General features: G+C 38.2%; 1 protein-coding gene across 1 annotated transcript; it reads left to right on the top strand.

Moving 5' to 3' along the window:
• Positions 1–4,063: 4,063 nt before the first annotated feature.
• C1H21orf91 (chromosome 1 C21orf91 homolog) lies at positions 4,064–21,018 on the top strand. Its single transcript, XM_038164919.2, has 5 exons — positions 4,064–4,207; positions 4,425–4,555; positions 15,715–16,251; positions 19,470–19,532; positions 20,005–21,018. The coding sequence occupies exons 2-5, from the start codon at positions 4,432–4,434 to the stop codon at positions 20,163–20,165; spliced, it is 885 nt and encodes a 294-aa protein (XP_038020847.1). The 5' UTR covers positions 4,064–4,207; positions 4,425–4,431; the 3' UTR covers positions 20,166–21,018.

The raw sequence follows: 21,018 nt of genomic DNA, 5'->3' as shown, positions 1-21,018 counted from the left end.
CAAGAGGCACTGCAAAGGATAGCTAACTCTATGGATGAAACACCACTTAGAAATTAGACAAAGTGCTATGTCATCATTACAATTAATCACTGAGACCTTATTAGCATTAAGAAACCTTGTGTGTTCTTCTAAACAGAAAATCAGGATAAACAAGTTACTAGGAAATCTTTTACCATAACGTGAGGGCAGAGAATTAATTTCTCTCCTCTGTCTGCTGTTTATGACTTGTTTGAACAGACACAGACTGATTTATCACATCTCTGACCCACTGTAGCCAGCAACCTGCCATAAGCCTTTGCTTATAAGGCATAAACATTTGTTGCTCCACCCTCACGTTCTGTGACTGAGGAATATTTTTACATTGGCTCAGCTTCCTCCTTTTTGTGGCCTAGCAGACATATACAACTGGAGATTTCTTCTTCTAACCTCAGAAAATACAGAACATGTTTCTCTAGGGACTGATTTTTCACGCTATCTGGATTTTTTTTTTTTTTTCTGGGGCAATTGTGAAGCCAAAAACCTTAACAATGAGCAATCTACTTTTCTAGATTGGTCAGGGCTGTGATTAGACCATTGGTACTGCGGTTAGCTTTAAAAGCTTTCCTCAGCAGTCTTTTGAAGTTTGGTGCTGAGTTTGCCTACTGTCCAGAAGAGGCCTACATCTCCTCCTATCACTGATTAATGAACAAAACTAAATTTTCACAGGTGAAGATCTCACTTTAATGAAGTCATGTAAGTGAATGAGTGGAAGAAGATGTAAGTGATACATACTGGTGGTGTGGCGTGACCATGAAACTCTTGAGCCATAGAATGACACAAATGCTCCATAGAGAGAGCAGTGGAACGAATTTCCTGGTTTTGTATAGCAGAACAGGAAGGAAATTGAGAAAGAAACTGGAGGAAAATGGCAATAAGGCGAAGAAAAGAAAAGCAGAAAGAGGCTGGAGAAGAAAGGCTTAGGCTGTCATTACCCATCTATTGATACGGTCCATTTAAATAGCTTCTGCTGCTGCTTTCCACTCCTCCTACCATCTTGACACAACATCTGCTGTGCCAAAATGAATGTTTGGGCAATCATGCAGTGAACTGTACAGGAATCTGGTTGATATTGGTTACTTCAGCACATAACTCAAATTAAAAAAGCAGGAATGAAGAGGATAGAAACAGGGAACACTTAAGCTGACACTGCTGCCAAGAGGACTATGGGATCATAGCCTGAAGGAAAGGCATAGAAAAGGGACTGGATAAATGAACAGAAGAGCTGGGAGCAAGGGCTAAGACTGGTGATGCTGCATCTAATTTAATGTAATTTCAGACTACGGAAAGGTCAGTCACATCCCCACCCCAAAACCCCTTTCTCCAAATCTAGCAATAATGTATCTGAAGCTATAGTAATTTCATGAACTCACAGAGAAGTCTTTCTTTGTTTATTTTCCTCTGCTGGGTCACTTCAGTGACTCAGTTCACCTTGGAGCAGCCATAAGATCATCAGATCCAATGAAAATTAAATGGCCGGATGAGGGAGAGAAGAACTGCCTCTTTGCAATTAGATTTTACATCACACACCAAGAGGGGCTAAAACTAGTCAGTAAAGGTTTAAAATAATACATTACAGAAAAGGTTAAACACTGAGTGAAGTTAAAAGAGAAAGAATATGAGTGAAAGTATAAGAAACAAGAGATCACAAAAGAAAAGAGTCAAGACGGGATATAGCAAGGTATTTCTATCTCTATATATTCAGTCTTCCAGAGGTGAAAGCTAAAATAAGCAAGGAAAGTCTAGAGAACACAGAACCATCTGATTCATTAAAACAGGAACAAGTAAAAGAAACTATGGAAAACAAAATGAATGAAAAAAAAAAAAAAAAACAACACACAAACAAAACAAAGAGTTGGAGACAATGTATTTGTGTTTATTAGCTGCAGATAGAGAACTACCTGAAAAACTATGATCCATAGAAATGCCTAGAAAAGCCTCAGCTGCCTGACCTATAGAGGAAAAAAAATCCCCCAACCCAGGGGACAGCAGAATGAAGAGAACAGGGAATAAAGAGAATGAAATCAAGCTGATTTGGGAATGTTACTTTTTAGAGGTTTTCAAAGTGGGAGTCCTCACCTAGACTATGAATTCCAAATTCAAATTCTTTATAAACTTTTCTCCTTTCCTGCATCTCTTTTAATATACACACTCATATCTACACAGGTACTTTCATTTGAGCAACGCTAATGCTATTCATTATCTCCTCTGGGAGTTTGCTGCAGTATCTTTAATAATGCCTAAGCATTATTGTTCTTCTTCCTGGACTCCTGTTTGACACTGTATTTTTCAGTAAAAATATTTTTTAACTTTGCAACTTCTACATCTTCACTTAGAAAACTGTATGCCCTCAAAAGACTGACAAAAACCTTCATTACTAATTTTCAGCTCTTTAGAGTAAAGATACCAATGAAGTCAAAGCCATGATTTCATGATACAGGGGACAGAGTACTACTTTCAGCTGCCTTTCCACCACTGCTTGTAGGGCCATACTGTGAAACAAAACAGTGAATCAATCTGAGTTAGAATTAATTTTCTTTCTTTTAAATCAGTTATCCAGTCCCTTGTGTCATCTCATCAAGACTGAAACATGGTGAGGAAATAGCGTGGGAACACAACCAAGCAGCTAGGGGAAGGTGAAGCCATGGGAATTATTAAAACATGCCTACTGCCAAAGCCTCCCTAAAATGTAAACACAATCTTAATAGGGAGGAGGAAAAGAAAGAGAGAGATGATACAGATTTGTTTGTTACTAAAGTAATTTTTCAGTGTAAGTAAACTCCTAGCTAGAACAATATGCACTGATGAAGCAAGGGACTTGGGAGGAAATATGTATAGGTATGCATACATACAAACAACATCATAGGCACTAATTGAGGTTGCTTGGGGTTTTTGTTTTGTTTTGTTTTCATAGTTTTGCACCTGAAACTTTTCCTTTCACTATTTTCAATGCAGTGACCTCTATATTTTAAAGTGATTGTTTTTACAAGGAAAGCGGTTCAATTGCCAAGAGCCATTACTATCTCCCACATGTCATTTGTTAACAAGATTCATGGCTTTTTTGCCATTGGATTTCACAGCTGCAGCGGGGTGTTAAAACTCAATAGTCTTTGGATTTACATCAGATTCTGGAGAGGAAAATACACCCATATTTATAGATACTATAATCTTGTCATCTGCCCAGTTTCTCCTTTCTATTTTTGTTTGTTTGTTTGTTTGTTTAATTATATTTTAAGCCAGGCTGCTGCTTCTTTGCTACCCTTCAGGTGTATGAAAAAAGCAGGCAAGGGAAATGCAATCCCTCTCACAAGTCCAGCGTCATGCAGTGGGAAAAACAATCGGAGGAAGATTTCAGGAAGCTCAGGGATGAAGCACGTTCTGCTGCCCTCCCACAGAAGCAAACCTAAAGTCTCTGCACTACTTAAAAGCTGTGGAGGAATGTATTAACACAGAGGGACTGTTTGATTGTTTCTTTTCCATACGGTTGCAAAAATGCCCTGAGAAAACACAGTGACAGAACTACCAGACTGTAAGCGATAAGGTGTCGGAAAATGTGTTTCGAAGGAGCAGACTCTGGCAGATTGCACATCTCTCCGGTACACAGCCCTGCTGACGCCACGGGAGCGCGCTGCGGGTGCTTTCCTCACACCGGGGAACTTCCCGGGCGGGCCGGCGCCCCCAGCCGCGGTTCCGCGAGCGGAGCTGCCGTGGTTTCACGTTGCACAGCAGCACCCGGGGCTGCCCGGCACGCACACTGCCGGCCCGGCACAACTCCCAGCCGTGTTGTCAGGGAACTTTCTCCTTCCCTCCCTCCTTCCCTCCCTCCACACGCACAAGGAGCGTGAGGCAACAGCAATCCCCAGGGACCAATGTTTTTATTATTTTCCTCAGAATTGTGTTAAAACACCACCGCCACCACACGCCCCCTCCCTCCCTCCCCCCCCCCACACACACAGGCCCTGGGCGAGCCCAAGCGGCGGCGGCGGGCAGGGGCGCTCTCTGCCGGTGCAGCCGCTCGCAGGCCGGGCGGCGGCCGCCTCGTCCCGCCCCTCCCTCCCCGTCCCGCCCGAGCCCTTGGTGTCGTCCGGAAGCGGCGGGCGGTGCCGTGGGGGCGGACAATAGCGGGGCGCCGGCAGCGGCAGCGGGCGGGCGGTGGTGTTGGAGCGCGGCGGTGAGCGGGGCTGGGCTGGGCTGAGGGGGGGCGCGGGGCTGGGGGTGCGGGCTCGGGGCTCGCCCCGTGGGGGTCCCGGCCCCGTCGCGGCCGCGCCCCCGCCCCGCGGAAGAAACTTGTCCGGGACGCTGCCTGCCGGGGGGGCGGGGGTTGTGCTGGAGCCGTTGTTTCGCTTGGCGGCCGTTAACGGCTCGCGTGTCGCCCCCCCCCGCCTCAGGGCCAGGATGAACGAGGAGCAGTTCGTCAGCATCGACCTGGACGATGACAACGTGTGCAGCGTCTGCAAGCTGGGCACCGAGAGGGAGACGCTGTCCTTCTGCCACGTCTGCTTCGAGCTCAACATCGAAGGTAGCGGGGGGGCTCCCGGGGCTTTACCTCCTGGTGCTCAGCCCCGGGGTCTGTTCTGATGGAAAGCAGCGCCTGTGCTGCCTTTATTCAAAGTCTTTTGCTCAGTGATCAGAGTGGGTTATATATGAAACTTGCTCTGTGAATTTCTAAGCAAAGTTGTTCTTCGAAGCAGATCAGTTTCTCCTTTTTAAGTAAAAATAATCAGAGGTCTGTTTAGCGCTTTCATAAGACGGTGATACACGCAGCATGATAAAGACTGGATTCACAGTTGAACTTCCTTAAAATTTGCAAAGCGTAAAGTAGCAGTTTGGGCTCTTAAAGACTGATCTTGTAAGCGTTGTCACTGGCCTCCAGAACAGTATGGATTGAGTAAAAACTTGTATGCTTCTAGAGCATGAAGCCTCATTTTCCCAACAAATCTGCCTATCTTGCTCCTTGTCTTCATGTCTGAAGTAAGTGGTTGGGCATGCATGAACAGAATAGAACAGAGATTTCCATTTTTAAGTCAGATAAGGTGTGTTTTGTTTTTTCTTTTAATGCATAAACATGGTCTCTCGATTTTTTTTGGACAACAAAGTAAGTTGTTCCTCCTTAAACAACTAGTTCTTTTGGCGTTTGCCAGTTCTGTATGCGGGTGACCACCTAGAGTAATCTAAACTGGTACGAGGCAATTGAATGTGAAGATCTTAAAGCTGTAATGTGAATATTCTCATTTCTTGGTGACAGATAACAGGATATGGTTTGTTTGATAAATGTGAGAGTACACTGAAAGTCTGATTGAGTCTTTCTGAGGGGGAGTACTGTGAGATATAAGCACTGTGCCCAGTGAGTGGTCTAGTTTCTTATTCTGAAACACAAGTATAAGACCGTCTGGAATATAGGGGACTATAAGTGTTATGTTCAATATACTGCTTCTATTGAGCATCTTACTTTAAATGCATGTGTAAGTAATAGAATTGTGTTATCACCTCACAGAAACTTGTAAAATATATTAGCAAATTGGAATTCCTTTCAAATATTGACCCTGTACTTTGTTTTTTAATTAAAAGTTGGGGGTTTAATTAAAAAAAAAAATCTTTAAGGCATTTACTAATAGAGGTGATATATATTTTAATATGAACAATGCATTCATGCTTGAGTAGTAATCTTGCTTTTGTTTAGAAGAGACATGCTTGTATACCTCCACTTTATCATAGAAAACTCTGAGCAGCTGTCTAACCTAAACCAAGACGTCAGTGTGCTTTAATTTGCTTCCTGTTTTCAAATGATAGGTTTGCACAAGAGTTAAGACGCTTCTTTCTGTAGACTCTTTAATTAGGAAAAAAAATGTGTTGCTATTGTTAGAATTAAGTAAGCCAGTTACATTCAGAATCTATTTTTGTAGTGGAAGTGGTGAAAAAAATAAAACAGAGTGCATTAAACATTGCTGGATGGTTATTTGTGCTCTGTTTGAAAAGCTGTGGACTTGTCAAAGTTTCTTGTAATGGATATTACTTTACAAAATGATCATGTTTTTTAGCTGGAACCACGTTATATTTATTTTCCAGAATTCTAAATAGACTTGATAATAACAAAGGCGTAGTGTGTGCAGCAGTATAGTCTGCATAATCTCCCAGATTTTCACTTAATTTAAAAAAAGACAACTTGAACAGAATACTGATGAAAGCTCACCTGAAACTGAGGCCATTACGTTCTTAATTTATTTTGCATAGTTAAAGAAAAGTATTAATTGCAGTATTAATTGGTCATTGCAGCATCAAAATACCACAATTTCTGATATTCTGTCTTATGTGCTCTTCTTTGAAAAGATGTACTGTTACCTTTATAGGGAGAGGAGGCTTAAGATCAGCAGAGGTTGTGTAAGTGACTTTAGAAAGAATCTTCAAAAGAATTTTTAGCTGAACATTGTATGAGCCAGTTCTTTACCATATCCAGGGTCACATTCCTTCTACTTCTGGCACATCTGTTACATTCATCTCCTGTATTTTCCTATAACAAAGGCAATGATTTATATGTATCTAGAAGAGCAGTATTTTGAGAGCCCTGGGTAGGGAATGAAACAGAAAATTCATAGTAACTCCGAGTATTATACTGCATATTTTCATACCAACTTGCTGCTTATATTGTAACAAACTTCACATAATGACTTGTTGCACAGAATCAACTGACTGTAAGTTGTGTTAACTCTGTAAATGTGCTATCTATCCCACACATAAGAATAAGTGTCATTCTTGCTAATAGTTTTTATTTGAAATCATATTTAAAAATGCAGGAAATTAAAACGTGTATATTTTTTTGTTGTTCAGGTGTGTTTTTAAGTGATTCAGGAAGTGAAACAGGCTATTTCATGTTCATGCAACAGCTAGGATACTGCTTAAGGATTGCTCCTTTTTTGTATTGGTGTGCATCATGGGATCTTGCAGGAGCTGAAGTATTCCTGCTGTTTGCAGCAGCCAGTGTTAATTTCTGTATAATGTATGAAATTCTGGAAGTCATTTCCCCAGTTTCCTTGTTCAAAAGGATTTAGTATTCTAGTGCTTTAGTGAAACCAATGAGAAAATTCTGTTTCCATTCCTGCCGGCATCTGGTTCTTTAAACCTGTCTGTGGTAAATCCAGATACATGAAACGAACCTAAGCCAAAACTTAGCTGTTTAAACCCCATCTAAAGCAGACTTTCTCAAAGGTATATAAACAAAATGTACTGTACAACAAATCGCACAGTCTCCAAAACAAAATATAGTACATAGCTGCACATTATACATGTAGATAACTACTGGTGTAAGTCTGTGTTTTGGACATCTGTGAGTAAAAGTTGTAAAAGTTTGTGTGTAGATGGTGATGTCCTTGATTGTCCTGGTTAAGTAAGATGAGTATTTAGAAACAAATCTAAGAACATCCCAGTGTGTAATGACTGAATAGGCTTCCTCCTGGATCAGTACTGTGATGTGTCTCAGCCTTTACTTTCTTGATGCTTTGTGGTTTTTGTAACCTTTATTATGGTTGGACAATAGCTTAGTAATGATGCATAATTGAAATACACATTCAAGTTCTTTTTCCAGTCCTTTTATACAGACTCCTGCACAGAAAGCTTAGTCTGTGGTCTGCATTAGCTAAGTAATCATTGAGTTACTGAACTAGGAAAGCTAGCTATGTTACTATGAAAATTCTGGTTTTCGATCAGAAATATTGTCTCTGTAATAAATTGTTTTTGAATACTAGATTTATAATGTTTAAATGAGATAAAATTGTAGTTTAGTCTAAGATTTGGTGGGATAGTTAATTCACATAAACCGTTGGTTTGATTGTAGCTTGGAGTTCAGCTGTGATGTCTGTCATTGAATTTATTCAGGAGTGGTGTGTATGGATTGTAGGGCCCATTTCTCTAAAGTTAACTGAAAGATTGTTAGCAAAATGAGGAGAAAAGGGAGAACGGGCATACAGAATAAACAGAAAGCCAAGATGCAGGTTTAAACAGTCTCCGATTACTTGTCATCAACTATTGTTGAGGAACAGGGAGAGATGGCTGTAGAGGAGAGTTTAGCAATGCTTCTGCTGTTTTTCACTCTAAAGAATGGGGGGGACAAAAGGGCAGTGTTTCTGTCTCTTGTGGTTGCCCTTTCAGCTCATTTAGTTAGAGGATTCATGCTCAGGGAAATCAAATGGATTAAAATACGCGTAAATACCTCATTTATTCCCAAACCAGCCAGAAGGATGATTATCAGGTGACTTAGCATGTTAGGATACTAACGTAATTGCTTAGACTTTAAGATACATAAAGCCAATGCTCTGGGAAACAAAGCTGGTTCTGTACAGCAGTTTTAAAGTTGTAGACAGAGTTTAGAATATATAGGTAGTGTGGGTCTGCTGGAATTGGATGTTGGCTTCTGTATGCCCTGTACAGGCAAAGTGAACATCAGGGATTGTTATGTACTGTTTTGTTTTTCTGAGTAGGTGCAAGAGTAGTAATCAACCATTGGAACAGGAAATGGTTTAAATTCATGTTTAAGTAGATTGCGTAAGCCAGGAAATGATGTGTTGTATCTCAGTTTGAGACCAGTTTCTTCTCAAGAACCATTTCATTGTAGCATGCAAAAGTGATTAAGTGGACCATGATAGTAAATACATAATACTAACAACAGATCTGAAGTTCGAACTGCAGACTGGATTATGGTGGTGGAATACAGACACACTTATTTCTTGTGTTTGTATATAGATATAAACAAAAACACCTAGTAATGGTGTCCCTACAATCTGCTTTGAGATGCCAAATGCAGGAGTTTCTGTTTCCAGGTTTCCACGTGACAATACCTGTTTGTGCTGTGCTCCTCCTGCTAGAAGGATGTAGCCATCTAGTCCACATTTTGCACAGCATGGAGAGGTGCCTGGAGTGATGGGCAGTCGTGCTGCCTGTGGGGCTGCTCGGGGTTCTTCAGATACCTCTACATGGTAGCATGTCATGCAACACAGATGTGTCCCTCATTGATGCACACTCTGTGATCCTCCAAACAATGTGTGGGGAAATCCCAGCTTTGGAAGCTTAATACCCAAATGTATTTGTGCAGACATCACATTCAGCTCTGAAAATTTCAAACTTTGTAATAATCACAGTTTAATTTTCATTATTTGTCACAAATGGTGTATTTGTCTTATCCTGTTTTATGCTAGCGTGTCATAAGGCAGGATTGTTTAGAAGGTGTCAGTTTGGAGTTTGTAAGGGAAATGAAACTATAATGGATGGGAAAAATCTGTTTGTTTGAGCTGATTTTTATGTACTGTTTTGCTTATCTGTCGCTGCTGACTATGATAACATCTTGGAGAATACTAACTGACAAGTAAACCGGCTTGCTTCCTTTTGTGTTTAGAGGTGAAAAACAGCTGAATTGTAAATGGCAGGAGTTGAAACCAAAATCTGTATTGCAGGCCTTCTAATATGAAAGAGAATGTAGGGAGTAGATGACACAGTAGTTACACTGGTTAACGTTAAGTGTAGTTACGTTTCCATGATCCTTTAAAGTGTGGAGAGACTCACAGCATTTTAAGCAATTTCAGCATAAGATCTAGTGCATTCTAGTCTCAAGATTGAGGCAAAGGTGCTATAAACAAGTCTGTCTTAGCTTTTTTGTATTTTAAGTTCTATAAAATCTTGTGTAATATTCTTATTCTTCATTCTCAGTGTTCATCTTTGAAAAATGTGTTTTTGTTCTTAAAAGTTGCAAGTACTTACATTTTTTTCCCCTCTTATGCTGTATGGAAGAATATCTTACTGAAATAAATTAGGTTATGAGATGTAGCTTAGAGGATTGCAAACTACTGTCTTACTTTCATTCTGTTCTAAAATACGTCTTTTTTATGCTAATAAAATAACAAATGACTTGTTATTCTGGCAACAAAAGCTAAAAACTTTCATCATTGTCCTTTAGGGTAGACAGATGAAAACTTGTTTTAAGGTAGCATTTACAGTCCAGGGGCATGACTCATTTCTGCAACTTGAATGGACTTGTGGAACTAGCTGCAGCTTCCAGTAAACCTCTTAGCTATGAGTTCAAGTTCAAACATGGTTGGAGATGCTGTTCTTAATCCTTTGAGTGCCATACAAGTATTGCCGAGTAAATAGCGCTGTGTGGCTAGTCCTAAAACTGTTTTTGAACTCTCTTAACTTAGGGAAGTTTGTATGTGCAAGTATGTAATATGAGCAGGTAATGTTACTTACTCTGGCATCATCCCGAATACAGAAATACTGTCTCATGGCTTCCATTCTCTTCTAGGTCAGCTTAGTAGATTTCTCTTATAAAGTGAAGCATCTCTGGCATAGTAGTAAAGTTTTCTGCAGAATGCATCAGCTCATCTCATGTAATAGAAAAAACTCTTCCTAGATAGTAGCTTATAGGGAATGTGAATTTTGAAAATATGCTTAAAGGCTAAGTTGGATTTATGTTGTCCTATATAGGATGTTTGCTATGTGGCAAAGTACATGTAAGTTGATAGAAATGTAATGGGAGGTCTTGATTACACACTTGATGAATGGGGAGCACTGGCTTTATCAAACAAAAATGAAGAGAGAATTTTAATTTATGAAAAAAAGATAATATCTAGTCATTACTGGTTGCCTGCTTTTGGAATTTAACGAATGGCACTGGCATTTTTCCTTCCAGCTAATCTAACAAATCAGAAGCCTTAAATGAAACTGCATGAATACACTTGAAAATAGCATTTGGCTTTAAGTCCTATGAGGCAGATGTATTGGAGATAAGTCTATAATGGCCCCATTTTTCAGTGTTGGCAGAATTGTACAACTGAAGAATAACAGGTCTCCCCACCCCTTGTCATTTAGATGTGAGGGTGACTTGCTGTCATAGTTTACCATGGGCTGGTTTTATTTAATGCATTTTGAAGACGTCTTGGGGCAAGAGCCCTCCTCTTACAGCAGTCTGAGTGATCTGACTTGTAGATGGACATGAATGTTTATGTCCATGAAACAACGTCTTGGGAAGCATTTCCTTTCGTTTCGCATGTCCTAGTCCTGCATGCAAGAAAAAATCAAAATTGAGCTAGTCTGATCTTAATGTTTTCAATGGAGATGAGCAGTTGTTCAGAGGTCAATTAAAGCATTGGTGTTTCAATACTGTGTAGTCACAGAAGACAGCTGGGGAGAGCAGTAACTGGAATGTTTCAGGAAGTTAAAAGCCAGTGCATCCTGTGAAAATCCCCCGAACTGATTGAGACAGTCATACATCCACGCTGTGATACTACTCGTTGTGAAGTACAAAAGTCTTCCTTTGTTTTATTTGTCTCTGTGTTCATAGTGTTAAATAAAGTAGTCTGTCCTCTAAAACTGAATTATCTTTGTGTCATTTAATCCATGTCAGTTTACCAGGTGGTAGATTTTTTTGAAGTGGCGATGAAGAAAAATATGGAGTATTACTTAGTAAAAAGAAATACGCATCTTTTCTGCCTCATAAAGCTGATGATATTGCCCAGAACAGAAGGACTTATGTCAAAGGAAAGTACTCTTAGTTGCTGTAATTCTGGTAGGTTATCGCTAGTTTGTGCTGGCACAACAGCTACTGTGAATCCTCAGATCTTGGGATAAAATTCTAAAATGGTAGTGGCAGATGTTATGCATATCCTCTGTATGGGAAGGGACTGTCACCTTAGCACAGCAGAGAGGATGGTTTTTGTGTATGTTTGTTAACATAGAAACTCACACCAGGTGAAAGATGAAGCAATTCTGCTAGCCTAAAGACAACTTCCAAACCACTTCTGTAAGTTTGCTGTTCCTTATTTTATTGAAGAACATCTAGATGGAACTCCAGGGTTCTAACTTCTAAGAGGAGAGGGTGGTTGTAAATTCTGATTTGGGATGGGATTTTTATTCTTGTAGATTGGAAGTTTTTGTAATAACTGGCCCCATGTTCAGAAATAATGCTGTTATGGCTAGTATCCTGTGGCTTATAAATAGCAAAACTTAAAACTTTTGAAGGAATGTTTTTTTTCTTCTATAATAGGTGCGCCTGAAATTAGCAACTGTTATTACTGAATTCTGAGAAGTTCATTTCTTTGAGCAGCATGCCTCTGGAGTGGGAAAGTTAACGATGCTCAAAACTCTAATGGAAGATAAACTTAGCAGTAGGAAAGACTGCTAAATTGCTTTAAGTTCATGTCAGAGACATAAAAATCAGATGGGGCTTCATAAAGCCATGCTATGTTTTCTATTGTTCTGTATGACTGATAATTGTGTGTTTTCTATTTTGAGTACTCTGACACCCTCTGGAAAAGAAGAGGTCATGCCTAGAAAATGGTTCAATTAAAGAATGCTGAGACTTTCAGTGGTGTGGGTTTTTCTTTCTTCCTGTTGTTGTTTTATTCATACAATAGTCCTCTATTTTGCTGAAAGCAAGATTCACAGCAATAGGGAATTGTTTAACATCTGCAGTGAAGATAAAGTGTGTGAGCCTTGGAACCTGATCTGTGTCCCTTAGCCAGCTGCATTTCTACTCTAGGATTTCCTATACACTTTCTAGTAGAATTTGCTGGGGTTTGTCAGCACCTAATCTAGGCTGGGATTCTCTGCTTTTGTCTTCTGAAGGGTCAACCTCTGAATAAATGTGTTTGGAGTGTTCTATTAAAAAATTATCAGGATAGGGCTTCTTAGACCAATATGTGAAAATTCTATGTAGTGCAACATACTTTGTTCAAATGCGTGTTTCATATCTGGAAGTGTTCTGGAAAATAAATTCAGACAAGCTTTTGATACTTTTTATATCATTAGCAGTCCCGTAAACTATTTTAAGACCACAGAGCTCATGTGTATTTGGCTTCAAAAATTCTATATTGGAGCTCAAGGTTTTTTACCTGTGCTTGACTATGAGTGCATATTCAGTTTTGTGTATTCAATATCCAATTTTAAAAAAATATTTAATATTCTTTTAGAATGTTTTTTCATTGTACTCCTGTTTCTTATTTGCCTTTCTGCTGTTTTGTGAAAAGAAGATATCATAGTCTGTCAATTGATTATTAGTACTTACTCGTTTATTTTCACACATTCACCATTTCATGTGTAAATTTTAATGCCCTAAAATCAAAGAGAGCATTTTAAAAGAACAACATTTATAAATTTGTTTGCTCTAATGCTGATTAGAACTTGTTTCTGGACAAGTAATGTGTTACTGTAATGGAAATAAAAAGGCAGAAAGCCTCAGATCTGTTTTTTTTTTTTTTTAACGTATTTTAAGTGAAGCTGTAGTATTCTGTCATTTGTTGTGCAAGTGTTTCTTTTGTGATTGCCTCAGAAGTGTTAGTGTGTATACACAAGGAAGTGTAGCCTGACCTGCTTCTACAGCCATGCCAGACAGGAGCTAAACACAAGAGGCCATGCCTCGGAACTAGTGCTGGGAGTATTTCACTGAACTAGCAAGACTCTGTTCTTGTATTTTTAATAAAAACAGTGTTGTAGTTCTTCCCCCAGTTTTGGGAGGATGGTGGGCTGGGAGAAGGGTAGAAGTAAAACAGGTGGTAGAACCTGTTAAGAGCCAGGAACTAGAATCAGTCTGTGCAAAACTGTGTTTACCTCAGCCATCCTTAACTGTGCTTCCTGTGGTTCCTTTTAATCTCTTTAACCAAATCTTCAAGTATTTGCTTTAGGTGGGATTTCTCTGTCCTGTCGCTAGAAGACATTGGCTTCATTCATTCATCTTGCGATGAAATTAAGTTGGTTCCTGAGAGCTACTTTATGGAAAATTGTACAAGACTTTTTCCTTCCAATCTGTTGAAGTTTTCAGTAAGTTTAAACCAAACAACAGCAACAAAAAGTACAAAGAATCACTTGGGTAAAGCGAAGAGCATTGAACAAACAAAAGTTTTTGTAAAGTTTGAAATGTGGCTGTCTCACAACTTCAGTTGACAGTGTTTTCTGTTTCTTCATGGCTTAATGATTTAGTTTATATCATACTACCCAAGTTAAACAGAGTTATTATAATCATACCGATAAGCTCTGAAGATAAATGATTTGCCTTTCCTTGTTTTCACTGGAAATGTTTTCTTTGTTTTTGTTATTATTTTAAAGTCTTTGGAGGGAGAGAGGGGAAAATAGCCATTGCAAGCAGACAAATCACTTAAAGCTAAGAAAAGGTAGTGGATTAGTGGATGTTTATTTGCTGAAAGAGGTTGAAAGATTTTTGAGGTGCTGGGTAAGGATCTTGATTTTATAGCTATAGAGATGACACCTGTACTTCGTATTTTGTTTCCTTCTTGAAAACTGCCTCTGGCTAGGATTTGTTTTTTTGTTTGCTTCAATACTTAGTTCCTGGACAGAAGGAGTACCTGTTTTCATGACTTTACCTTTATCCTCTGCTGCTCAGCACAAAATAAATTTCACTGTCATAATCTTTCATTGCCCATTCTTGTCACTTTGACCTATAAATTGTATGTACGCTCTTACAAACAAGGCCAGAACAGTAGCACTCCTGAGTTTCACTGATGTCTAGAGAGTAGAAAATAAAGAAAAATTGTAAGGGCTCATCTCCCTGTTTTACCTCCCAAATACGGAACATCAGTTACTGCTACGTGAGAGATTCAAAATAAAGTGTTTGGATTTGTTTTCAGGACTTAATATTAAGAATCTTACCTTTGTTGACATCAGTAAGCATTGGGCACCTTCAAGTAGTGGTTCTCAGAAATGCTTCTTGTTGTAATCAGGGACATAATTGTGTTACATAATTTTTTGTTCATATTGGGACCTTCCCAGGTAGCGTACGGACTGAGGTAAGCCAGCCTGCTCAGTATTCTGAACTCGGATACTGAATCTACTGCATAGGTAAATCTGAACAAAAATAAGTATCCACTGAAGCTGAAAAGTTGTTTTGTAGTGGAGTACTATTCACTTTATGAAATAGTAATTTCTTATGCCATCTGTCTGAACAACTGTTGATCTTCACAGATTGTGTTCCTTTTTACCATGTCAATCACTATCAATTACTTTGAGGTTTCAGTAAATTACCTGCTGTAGCTATTTGAATAGTCTTTGAAGGAGGACAAGCAAAGAGGAGAACAAGCATCCATGTTACATGGAATTAATTTCCAGACAATTTAATGTTGGCAAACGTAGACAGTGCTAGAACTCAATTCTCAAGCTGGGCTACAGGCTTATACTCCTGCAAAATAATAAACTGTGACTGAAGTCTGAATTATGTTTGAGTACTTGACAAAACCTGGGCGCTGCAGTATTGGTGGACCAGATGGCTCATAACATTATACATAGAAGGCAAGAGCATGAATGGCATGAATGCTCTTCACTATTGTTCAGTGGAAATGTCTGATACGTAGTTAGCGTTACTTCGGACAAATTATAAATGTCTGTTTCATCCAATATATGTGCGTCTGGCAGCTTGCTTAATCTGTGTTATCATGTAGGAGACACATGGAGGTAACCTGTGAGTCTGAGTCCTGCACTAGAGATTACTAGTTTGAAGGATTTGAGATTGGGTGGTATTTCAGATCATTTAGGTTATCATCACATACCAGGCTTACTTCAATGATGGGACTATTAATATGAAAGCATCAGGAAATGTTTTATTTTATTGGTTGTTTGTGAGTAAAGGTTTTGAAAAATTAGTTTGAATAAACAGTGAGCTCTGCTTTTTTTTTTTTATTGTCTTTACAGGAGTACCAAAGTCGGATCTTCTACATACAAGATCTTTAAGGGGCCACAGAGACTGCTTTGAAAAATTCCACTTAATAGCAAATCAGGACTGTCCACGGTCAAAACTCTCTAAAAGTACATATGCAGAAGTAAAAAATATCTTGAGCAAAAAAATTAACTGGATCATACAGTATGCACAAAACAAGGATTTAGACTCTGATACTGAAAGCTCAAAAACATCCCAACATCCATTTTTTAACTTCAGACATCAGACTGATAGAAAATTACTGCCACAGTTTGACTCCCCAGTACCTAGATACTCTGCAAAATGGATAGATGGAAATTCCGGAAACATTTCAAGCTGCTCACAAAGTCTTTTAGAACAAAGAGAATCCTCTGATTTCAGACTTGATATGTTACAAGAAACAGGTGCTACGTTCTGCTGCAATAGTGTTTTGTGGTCTAATCACAGCCAAGCCCAGAAACCTGAAAAAGCTGAAAGTGATTCATGCACTAGTGTTCCTCATCACAGGCATCCTCATTACAGCAGGGAAGAATGTAAGTATGTGTCTATTTACATGCAGCCTCACAAGTGGGGGGCATGTCCTGAAATATCTCTTGACCACTATATGTTACCACAGGGCATTAATTCACAGACAGAAATGCATCTTTTAACAGTTTAGAATTACTGTAAAATCTGTGGGAAAATGTGGTTACATAGTTAGGTAGATAGTTTTTGTGGGTGGAGAGGTGGGTTTTTGTTCATTTTCTTATTTTTTTGAACTTTCCTGATAGTTATACAACAAAGCGATACACCGCCTGTCTAATATATGTTTTAAAGAAAGGATACATTTGGCTGCAGTCTGTCTTTAATACGTCAGTCATGACAGTCACACTGTGCTTGTGCAGACTCCTGAAAGCAATCATCTTGTTGAACATCAATAGTGTCTTGAGTTACCTTTTGGACAGAGCTGTCTTAAACAGTAGAGGAAACTAGAGGTAAAGTAACAGAGCAAACTTGTGAAGCAATGTACAGAATTAAACATTCTTAATAGCAGCAGACTCTCCACGTGCACTTCTAGTTTTGTTTGTTTTCTGCTTGTTGAGCATAAGAAAAAATAAGTTTTCCTGTTATTTCAGGAAAAGTCACTGGAAGAGTCTTCAGACATACATCTAGGTTATTGGAATCTTTGGAACCAAGTTACATAATATGTGTCAAGTGCAAGATCCTAGAGATCCGTACAGTTACCTTGATGCTTCTAAACAGTTCTTAGTCCTAAACTAGCATACATTAACTCTTACTTTTGTAAATGAGGAAAGTAATTGGAGAGTGTTTTTGAATTTCAAAAGACCTGAGAAAGAAGATGAAAAAGCTAGTAAAATGTTCTGTGAAAAACTTAGATAATGGAAAAAAGGCAACAGCAGAATTTGGAATGAGAGAGTGAGAGAAAGGGGTGCTGTGAGATTTGGAATTGGTTTCTTTAGACTCCCATTTTTAATAAACTAACAGAACTTGTCCTTCTAAAGTTTGGTTATTTCTCATTCTTTACAAGACAATTTTAACTGATGTATGATGTTTTTTATTGTATTTATTGTAAATTAGCAGTTGCAGTGCCATAAATCAAACCAGATATGCTGTGCTGTTTGACCACCTGTCCTCTGGAGTCATAAATTGGAATTAAATAAATCAGGACAGCATTTAACAGAGGAATTATGAAAGCTTGACCTGGTTTATGGGGTTATCTAACTGAAGTTAGTCACATTGAATTTATCTCTCTGATCTCGGGACAAAGGAACGTAAAACTCTTTTTGAGCACAATAACATTTTTTTTCCTACCTGCTATGACTGCATCATATGCTTTTAAGGCATTTTTGCTTTGTGTCTTAAATAATGTTAAAATTAATTATTTATCTTTTCTGCCTTGTAAGATATTCATTTGGAAACTTTGTGCTTATGTAAAGTTAATTTAAGAGAAAAATCTAGTAGGACCATGTATGCTGAAGTTAGGTCCATTCTTATTGCAGCACCAGCACTGTAACAGTGTAACATTCTATTTAAAAAAAAAATAAATGTTGCTAATGTAACTGTAAATATCTTGGTCAGTATTTTTAAAATTTCCTCAGCTGTGCATAGAAAAACTTATTTAAATTTAGTATTCTATTCCTGTATTAGAATTATGTGGCATAACACAGACCTGTCCTGATACACACAAAGAGGAGGGAAATGTGTGAATCTGCCTACCTGCTGCAGCTATTGAAATGTTGATGAAAATAATGAAATAGAAAGTGACTTCCTACCCCTGGGTATAGAAAGAAGGGAAGACTTATTGATTTAATTTTCCTTTGTTCTTTTAAAATTATTAGTTACCATATTAAATCTGATCAGACCTTTCATGGAGATTAAAAAACATCAACTTAAAGTGTGGTAATTTGTGGGAAAATCTGTTCTATTGAATTGAAGGTTAGGAGAAGCACTGCTGTAATTGGCTGTTGGAGGAGACAGGTGGAACTGTTCCTCTGTTAAGTGGCCTTATGTCGTGAGCAGCTACAAGCAGGCTATCTTAGCTGTTGCCAACTTCTTTAGTTTGGCAATAACAAGAGAAAGTTAATAACCCACAATTACAAGATGTGAGAAGGTTTGGAAGAGAAGGCTTAGCATAACAGAATAGTCTTTTGGGTAAATAAAAATCAGCCTCATCAGAACTTATGTTTTAAAATTAACAATACAGAAACTTCTGCCATTCATAAATCCCTGAACAAAAGCTGTATGATTGCAGTATGGTCTCGTCCCTGTGGTGTGCAGTGTGTTTTGCTAAGCTGCAGCACTAAGGGGCAGGATTTACAAGGTCTTAGTTTGTTTCAGCATCCTGTAACTTCCTGTGGTGGCCAGGCTTGTTAGTTTTTACCATCCAGCCCTGGGGCGTTTCAGCAGTAGGTGTGGCACCAAGCTCTGCCCACCACACCTGGGTTGAGGGACTTCTAGGAAGGAAGCCTTCCTTGCATGCTACTGTTGATTGAGAGCTGTGTAGAATACTTTCAAAATTCCCTACTTTAAGGTTTAATGTGTTTTCTCCAAGGATGAGCAATGTGCATGTCTTAGAATAGCCTTATATATAGGAGGAATTATGAATGATGAAGAGGGTCTTTTAGTTCTCTCTAGGAATGTGACAGAAGAAAGTGAGAAATAAACTTTTTATATGTTAGTCTTTGCTTGTATCAAACAAAGATTTTTTCATTGTTTTTCATTGTTTATCACTAAGTTACTGTATGGAAATTGTATACAGTATTTCTATATGCATAAGGCACAAAACTTTATAGGTAACAGATGTAGCTGCATGATAAAAAGTCTGTTCAGAAGCAATTTTCTAAGGGCTTGCAAATGTAGCAGAACTAACTTCAGTATTGTCCACTTGCTTGCAATTAAACATATGTACTTGCAGGGGTAGCACTGTGGAAAACATGTTTTGCTGTCAGAACTGAAGTCCAAGAAATGTTAAAAGGGGACATGCAATTCTGATTCTAGATACTTGTATTTTGAGTGCTTGAGCTTGCATCTTCTTGATGCCAAGGAAGGGGCTTTCTGTGGAATAGATACTTGTCCATGTCAGCATAAGAGAATTTTCAAACTTTCCAAAATTACTAATAAACAATGTGGCCTCTAGTTTACTGTCACACCTGTTGATCATTCGAAAGCAAATAAAAACAATTTGATAAAATGACAATCTGTTTAGAGGTGTTTGTTACTTTAGAAGTGATAATGGATTTTATTCTTACAGTGAACACGATGACTCCCGGAGAGTTAAAGCAACTTAATGAAAAACTTCTCAAGCAAATCCAGGGTGAGAATTTTTCAGTAATCTTTGTTTTGCCTTTGTGCTGCTTTGTGGTAAATAAAATCGTGTTTAAAAAGAAGTTGTAATGGTTTTGCTATCAGTTAAGTTTGGAGTTGAGATCACTTTACATCCAATCACTACATATAGCAAGAAGCTTCTGTGTGCTTTATTATGTAACCTTACTGGGTGAAACAGATTTGCATTTAATATGTGTCTTTGTTATACATGTATTTTTTGCACTGGATTCAACTTTATTTCAAGTTACTAATTGTTCCACCTTGACTTGGGTCACCTAAAACAAAACTAGAGATCCCGTTCAGTTTACAATGCATATACCAAGCTGTGCTGGGACTATACAGTGTTCTTGTGAGTGAGCCACTTAAATACCTGTGCCTTTTAAATAGTAATGTTCACCATTACTTGTTATCCGTATGAAAGTAGAGTGGTGAAGTGCATTAACCTAATGATGTTCTTGCAGATGTGTTTGAGGAGCTGACACAGCAAGTCCAAGAAAAGGACTCTTTGGCCTCAGAACTGAATGTCCGTCACATTGCTATTGAGCAGTTGCTGAAGAACTACTCCAAATTGCCATGTCTACAAATGGGACGTGCAGGAATGAAAACAAATGTCCCCATATAATGGGGATACAACTCGTATCCCCTGTATAGCTAACTTTCCCTGGTGGCTTTGAGAACTGCTACACAAATATTTAGAAGCTTTTGAGGAAACTTGGGCAGCTTGTTCTTTGCATTCCTAATCCATAAGAAGTCTTATTCCACTTTGGTTTTAACAAAATAGGCAAATACCATAGATACTAAAATCACTGTAGTAAGGCCTATTCCCACTCTGGATTTTTTTTGCCCGTAATGACGCATGAGCCTTGAACTGAATTTTGTTTTGTTGATAATTAAATTGTTTCTAACAAGGAATGACCTGAAGCCTGTAAATCTGCCTACTTTATACAGAGGAAAAAAAAGTTTTGATCAGATCTGATCATGTTACATCCAAGAGAGCTTTAAGGGAAGAACAGTATTAGTGAAACACATTTTCTTATTTATTACAAGCAATATTTTATTATTGAAATTTTATACTAAATATTACTATTTTAGGTACTTTTCCAGATCTCTTTATAAAACGTCTGAATTACTCTGTGTAATGTTTATGCCTTGTGTATGATTGTTTATCCCTTTTCAGGTCAGTATCTTTCATGATACAATTTAAAAAAATAATAATCTTTTTTCCCAAAGAGATGAATTTCACATGTTAATTCACATGAATTTCACATGTGCATCATTTATTTTTATCAAATTTATAAGTGAAGAATTTAGTTCGTAAGATGTTTAAAAAAAAAGAGAAAAAGCACAGCACTTCTGTTTAAAAAAAAAAAACATACTTTGGATTTAATACATAAAAGTTGTTTTTGTATGTGTGAAATTTTCAATGCTGAAAAAATGATTTCAAAGAAACTAAATAAATTTGTAATACTACAAAA

This window comes from Anas platyrhynchos, chromosome 1 (genome assembly GCF_047663525.1).
Source record: "Anas platyrhynchos isolate ZD024472 breed Pekin duck chromosome 1, IASCAAS_PekinDuck_T2T, whole genome shotgun sequence".
Taxonomy (NCBI): domain Eukaryota; kingdom Metazoa; phylum Chordata; class Aves; order Anseriformes; family Anatidae; genus Anas; species Anas platyrhynchos.
This window is presented reverse-complemented; position numbering and strand designations above follow the sequence as displayed.